Source organism: Alosa alosa, chromosome 16 (assembly GCF_017589495.1).
Source record: "Alosa alosa isolate M-15738 ecotype Scorff River chromosome 16, AALO_Geno_1.1, whole genome shotgun sequence".
NCBI lineage: Eukaryota > Metazoa > Chordata > Actinopteri > Clupeiformes > Clupeidae > Alosa > Alosa alosa.
Window position 1 is genome coordinate 2,871,030 of NC_063204.1, and position 7,450 is coordinate 2,878,479.

General features: G+C 43.0%; 1 protein-coding gene across 1 annotated transcript; it reads right to left on the reverse strand.

Moving 5' to 3' along the window:
• Positions 1-1,690: 1,690 nt before the first annotated feature.
• skida1 (SKI/DACH domain containing 1) lies at positions 1,691-7,249 on the reverse strand. Its single transcript, XM_048266950.1, has 3 exons — positions 5,328-7,249; positions 4,599-5,105; positions 1,691-1,698 (listed from the first exon to the last, which is right to left on the reverse strand). The coding sequence occupies exons 1-3, from the start codon at positions 6,754-6,756 to the stop codon at positions 1,691-1,693; spliced, it is 1,944 nt and encodes a 647-aa protein (XP_048122907.1). The 5' UTR covers positions 6,757-7,249.
• Between the last annotated feature and the right edge of the window lie 201 nt (positions 7,250-7,450).

Here is a 7,450-nt window from a genome sequence, read left to right on the forward strand (position 1 = left end):
GCTAAATAATTAAGTTGCAATAGACCTACAGGTATTAGCATGTGGATATTTGATTGTGGTAAATTCAAGAGATTTTGGACTTAATCGATAGCGTTATGGAATAGGTTGACAAAGGGATCTAGGCTACAAAGTTGCCAGACGAAATCATTGCTTGCGGATAGTCTTTGTTTCCCATTTTAAAGCCCTATAGTCACATTTCCAGAAGAGTCCATAATGGTTTATGTTTGTAGGTCTACTTTGAAAACGCAAGTTGGTCATAAGCAAGTTGGTTAAAACACACACTCATGGACTGAAATTGAATGTGCAAGTTCACATCGTCAGCCGCTCGGCAATCAAGGCAGTAAGGCGATCAGGGCGGCGGGACCAAGCGCATTATCAGCCGCTCTGCATGCGGCAGTGCACGGAGCTGTAAAAAACTTCATCACGGTGAAACATAGGCAGGCTAGGTGCCGTCCCGTTCTCCATATTATGACATGCTGGGAAGGGGGGTGTCTTTCCGAACAGAATACACTGATTACAGTGACCAATTACGCCAAAACTGAAAAAGATGGCCGTATATGCAACATGTTGTATTCTTGACCAGATTAAGTCTGCAAGTCTTACTTTGCTGAAATTGATTTTTAACTCTATACTTGTCCCTGTGCTTGTGTGCCCTGCATCATTTATTTGCTTATTTATTTATATAGCCTATTCATTGCATTACGACCTTTGCCTTAACACTTAACGCAAATTGAAAACATTAAATCCATGCTAAATCGGCGTGTGCATTCCTAATTGTAATATTAATTAATTAATTAGGGATTTAACGCGTGACGTTATATTCAACCATGTCCGTGCTGTGATAGGCCTACTTCAGAGGATGTTTATTTAGAGCAGAAGACAAAAGAAGTTATGAACTTCCTTTGTTTAACACCGGACTAAACGGACACATCCCGTCCAATAACTGGTGTTCAACGGTAGGCCCGAATCCAGTTTAGTGTGCCTGTCAGTCACTTAACATCTCTACTCTCGATGATTCGGAGACTCAATATTGCAGCACATTGTTTAATACAGGAACGTGACCGAACAGCAGCTTTCTTCACAACATTAGAGTCCAACATTTGACCATTTCGCTTAATTAGCTGGTAAGGCCTTTGTCTTTCCACTGTGTTGAGGGTGCCTTATGTTGCTGCCGAAACGTTTTCTAAGGCCATGACGAGTGAACACGTTTGAAAAACATTTTATCAAATAACATCTTAAGTGAATGTAGTGATTCTGACGTAGTCTTAAAATGCCTACTCAAATCACATCTACTTTATCCTACAACACAAATCAGACCTTCAAACAAGCATTAGCCTCGTAAAATTCTTTAGGGCATAGTAATTCAGAGTAAAAATGTTCCCCACTTATAAATAAAACTTGTTTTGATACACCAAGAATCAGTTTGGACACGGCCTCATTTAAATGTGTGTCCTTGGATGTCTCCAAAAAAACTGTTTTTATTTTATTAAACTTTTGCATTACAAAAAAAAGCAGTTTAATATCCAATTCATTTTACAAATGTGCATCAGAAAAGGGTCAATATTTACTTCGCCAAACGCCTCGTTCGCTGAACATAATCAAAACCTTGCCTCCTAAAGTTGTTGTAACTAGATCCTTTTAAGTCGTACGGATCATGTTGCTCCAGCGAACTGCGTACAGCGTAATAGGCCTAGTCCCCTACAAGCGACACGCGGAGTATTCACACTTAAGAATTACATTCATGTACACGCTTGGTCATTGTGGGCGCATGCTTTTCTGTGAAGTTTTTTGGGGGACCACTGCCCCTCCCCCACGTGTGTATATGCATTTACTATTTACAGTTGTAACCTCGTGTTTTCTCTTATTCCAAATTCCAACAGTATTGTGCCGGCGACTAAGATGTGGTCACCAAATGAGAATAAGGTCCTGAATGACCCAGTGTGTGTGCGGTTGACATGTAGGCCTACAGTAGGCTCCTTCACAGGAAATAAGACTCACTGACATCCACACCCAAATGCGTTTAATTAACCATTCTTAGCTTAAAAAGAAAGAGAAAGTGCTTCAGAATCCACCATTCAAGTTTTCATTTCGAGTGCGTTCATTCTACACAACAATGGTAGGCCTATCAAAAAAAGAAAGAAAATCACTAAAATAAATATTCAGGTTTTCATATAAACAACCAGTGACTTCAAAATTCAAGTCATAATTTGACCTCAAGTATTATTATTTTTTTTAAAATGCAGAAGGACAAAGGAAAGACGTTCACACATGAATCTGCATCTACACCACTTTAGTGTTTACGCGCGACTCCTCGGCCTCGTGTTCATAGTAGGACACTTACAAATGCTATGGAACCACGTGCTCATTTCCCTTAATCTGTTCTAAATTCTACACGGCATTTAATTTGGCGATCCTTCCGTTGAGATACCTTGTTCTTCACCCCGATTGCAACGCTACGTTCCCTGGCCTCGCAGTGCACTTTGACACGGGGATTACGGGTGAAAGGTTCCTTGCTGAACTGGTCCTTGCAAGGGACGTGTTTTTTTTTTTACTATGATTTAGAGAACGCCTTCTCTTCACATTTTATATTGGCCTGTGTGGTGTGCTTCTACTTTTGCGTAACCCCATACAATCAATCTGCAAGGCTGGCTTTAACTTCTTAAAAATAGGCTACGAGCGCAATGCTTTATGTACACATCCACACCTGAAATACAAAAATACATGGATCACGAGGCCCTTACGCGTAGGCCTACGACCTACATTTAAAAGTCTAGGGGTGTGTGCTATCTTTACAAAAAAACCTGTTCTTTTTCATTTAAACCAAGACACGTGAAGCCTAGTTTGGTGTGCTCTACAGCCTACACAAAAATGGCCTCTGAATGAACTCTGAATGTCTGGGACAGTGACTACATTTCAGCAGAATATCGCTGCCATTCTCGGCCAGGAGCTGAACTGTGAGCATTTGTAGCAACCCTGCTTTGCGTTGCTATGGTAAGCCCCGATGCATATTGGAGGGCTGAAGTACATTCATGACATATCATCCACAGTGTCCATTTTGACTTGTATAACTAATGGCTCTGAATGAGCACACAAAATATCATTTCATTGGCAAACAAAAAAACACAATTCTTATCTCTTTGACATTCGAGGACTTACCCTCCAAGGGTAGCCTAGTAATTAAAAATAGCACTTGAATAGTGAGTCAGAGCGTACAAAATCTCAGCTGGGCATAAAGACCAGTGTGATTATGGGATTTCCCAACCCATGATTCACAAAGGTATATTACACAATGTACAGAATATTTTGCGCAAATAATTCATATTTGCGCTGTTTCTGCTGTATAACCTCAGCCTACCATAATAAACAAGTATTGATGAATGATAACCATTTCAATAGCAGAAAAAGGGTTCATGGATAAAAAAAAAGATCTAAATTTAGTCTGTTTTCTGGGCACTTTATACCTGCTATTGTTATAGGAGATATGAGTTTCAGAACATTCCTCTTATAAAATTCATACACTTGATGTAGGCCTCGCTATTGTGTCAAAGTGCAATGGTGAATTTGTGCTCATCTGTCTGTCTGTATAAACCTAATGTGTGTGTGCTCACAAGACATCGATTTGGTGTGTTTTTCCATTGTATGCAATCGTGCAAATCAAACAACTCCTGATTGTCGGTTTTGAGGCCTACAGACGTATTGGGATGCTTGTGCTCAGGCCTATACAAACACACAAGGCTATGGGGAGTTTCTTTAAACAACAACAACAACAAAAAAACATTGTACAGCGACAAGCCATTTCAAACCAAATCACTTAATTTAAACATCTCCAAACAAAAGATCATGTCCAAACCCCTGTAAAAAACAAAGAACATATCCACGTCAACAGTGGGGGCTTTTGATTATCACCCAACGGTGTGTCCATGTCCTGCTGATGCGGGAACAATGAGAAATCCACTGGTTTTAAGAGGCTTTTTCCACAACTGTAAATAACTCAAGGTTTGCTTAATATTAACAATGACAACCTAAAATCCAACAGGTCGAGCACCATGGCAAGTACACAGGGCCAATACAGTGGAAAAACACGTTAGCAATACCACAGCCATTGCTTGAGGGAATAGCCTATACTCTCCAGCGTCTGATCAGACATGACTCCTGGAACGTGTCTCACCCAGTCCAAATGATAAGACAGAATCGTTCAGAGGCCCAACTCGATATTGTGCACGTTTAGTTCCATGACAACTCGCCAATCCTCAAAAGCACATACAAACGAAGGTGGAGCAGAGGCTCATCAGTGCACACATTTTAAGACGCGGTTATAAATAAACAAAGCACATTTTCACGAGATGAGAGCTTGTTACATTAGCATTTCCTGAATCTCTGACTGGGTGGGGGAGGTACGACAGGTCCACCAAGCTGCCATGTCCAAACAGGGTGAGACTTATGAGGCAGTTCGTTGTTTCTTAAAGAGTTCAAAGAGTAAGCTGGAGTCAAATCTCCATCACTGCCAAGAACTAGTGATGGCGGAAATGGAAAATTCGCCATGAAGTTGAAGGTTTTTTTCCCACATGTCCCATGACTAGTCGCACGCTTGCGCTTACTGGCCCCCGTGCAACCCTCGCCTGATCCTACATTACTATCCGCTTTACCGGCTGGGCGAGGACTCCTGTCAACTCTTGCAGTCACCCTCGCCTGAATCCGCGGAGCTTCAGCCTGACTTCCCAGTGCCAAACTCCTGTAGTTTTTCCGAACTCGTGCACCATTTTTGTACTCCCCCTCCACTGGACAAGCAGTGTTGAAAGTGCTTTCTGCCTCCTGGTTACTGCGGGTCTTCCTGTGAACAGTGGCAGTGCTTTCGCTAGCTTTAGAGAAGTTACTTGACCGGTCAGTTGGTTTTAACTCATTAATAGGGTCTTGACTGTTGTTTGTTTCTGACTCTTGTCCTTTGGTCGAGTACGCATAACCCTGAGTCTCATACTCGTACTCGTCATATGTACTTTCCACTTTGATTTTTACATTATTTAATAGAGTGGTAGGTGTTTTCACCGGTCTGGTCTCGTTGCTGGAACTTGTAGCCGAGAGGGGCTCCCCCGCCTCTGTTTTGATGGCTTTCAGAGGTGAGGGTTGTTTCAGGCAGTGGCTATTTTTCACTTCTCTTTTGAAATGGGAGGCTAATGAAAGATTGTTTTCAGAGGACGTCGAAACTATTATTTCATTGTCTTGGGCACAGTGTGAAATCAAGGCTTGAGGGCATTTGTTTGTATGTCCTGATGTCCTTTGTTGCAGAAATGCTTTGTTTCCATTTACGCAAGATGGGCCTGTGTCTTTACCTCCATTAGCTGTAAGGTCCTCCGTCTTTGGATCATGTGGGAATTCAAACTGTGGTTGTGTGCTGGAAACTCCTTTTCCTTTAGAATCAATGAAGTAACTCGCAGCAACAGACGTGTTGAATTTAGGCAAATTTAAGGCATCGCCATCTCCGCGGTTATCCCTGCATTTGGTAAAGCCACATTTTTGCTGTTTTTTGCCTTTGTCATCATTCGGTGCAGTTGTTCCACTATGTGCGCCTGGTCTTGGCTGGAGACTGTAGTGGAAGGTCGGCTGCAAAAGCAAAGGTGCTTTAGTGTTAAGACTCGTAAATCTTGCGCGCCTGAAGCGAATACTCTGTATGGACACTTGGCTGGACACAGAACTTGAATCAGACTGGGACGAACTCTCCTCGTCGGAACTGACTTCCGATGACTCCGAGGGGGATTCGTCCTCCTCCTCATCCGAGGTTCCGGAGTTGCTAGTCGTGGACAAACTTGACCCAAAATCCGAGTCATTGTTTACGTGCTCCGAGAAGGAACTAGATTCAGTGTCGCTGCTGCAACTCTCCTGAAAATTCCCAGTGTGCTGGTGGTCGAGGTATAAGTCGTGATCAAGATGAAAAGAGCCGTTGGGTATTTTTGTCTTGCAGCACTTCGGAACAAACAAAAGCTGTTGACTGGGTCTGCTCCTGTTCCAGAACTGCCTCCCGGTGCTCTCGCGCTTCCTTTTCCTCTTGTAAAGTAGGTCGGTGGTGCCTGCGAGCTTGGACTGAGCTGCAATGGCGGACTGGTAAAGAACTGGCTGTCGGCTCACAGCATTCCGAAAAAACGAGTGTCTCTGATTAAAGGCTACATAGTTGCTAGGTATCGGAGTTGTTTCATAGTTTTTGAACGTTTTACTTGCAGACTTTGTGACAGCTTGGAAGTCATGACGAAGCGATTTGCTGTAAATTTGAGGTAGATTGGAGTCGGGTCGGGAGGCAGTCTCTTGCCGGCCAGCTTTGTTTTTAAATGAAAAAGTCTGTGGAACGCTGTGCAAACTTAACCAAAGTTTTTCTTTCCAAAATCCATCCGGCGAATCATTGTGAACCTGGCCATTACGTACACTCTCCGATGGCTTGGCTTTTACCTTCCTTTTGTTGGATTTAAGCACACGTTCAGTTTTGCAAGAAAAATACAGTGCCTCTACATCCTCTCGTGAAATCAGGGTACATTTAGCCGCATGGAAAGCTATTGAATTTATTGCTTTGAGCTTTCGCAGTTCCTCTAAATCACAGTGATGCTTCTTTACATTTAGGTGATCCATTCGTTTGTGCACAGTAGTCCTTGGGATATTTTTCAAGAGGTCAGTGAAGACTTGCGAGAGGGCAAACATTTGCTTGCCTTTAATCACCAGATAGCCCAACTTTACACCCTGCATCTCTTCAAAACCAGACTCCAGGTCTCCCATGTTGCTCACCACGTAAATCCCAACATTTAATGCGTTGAACGTCCATGCACAGCAAACTCCTGCGTATTTATCTCAAGGCATTCTGCTGACGAAACCGCAATTAGTAGTTGAGTTGATCTCCAAACTGCATCATGGATGGAACTTAAGGATGTGAAAATAAAAACGAATGATTTTTGAAGAAGTCACACAATCAGTCCGTTGACCCGGGCCCAGCATGATTGATGGAATGTGTGTGAGGTTGCCGACAGGCTGGCTGTAGCCTGTCTGTGCCGCTGTACCTGCGGTCCCTCAATTCTTTTCTCATTTGCTCAAGAGGAGAAGAGGAAGGTGAACAGCACTGCTAGAGTGAGTGGGATAAGAAGAGAGAGAGAAAGAGAGAGAGGGAGGGAGGGAGGAAGAGAAAGAGTTCGCGAGAGAGAGAGAAACAGAGAGGGAGAGAGAGAACATAAGAGCCCAATTGCAGCTGCTATTCCCGCTGCTGGTTTAGCTACAAATAAAATGACAGAGAGAAGTGAGCAAGCCCGGAGACACCTTCATCAATTAATGCCCCGAGAGTCGGCCCTGATTGGACGCCACTGACAGGTGATGCAATAAAAATGGATATTCCACCCCCTCCCCTAACCACCCCCATCCCAGCTGATTACCATACTATTGTATTCCTACCTCTTGTTTAGTAAATATTGCGTATTTATGA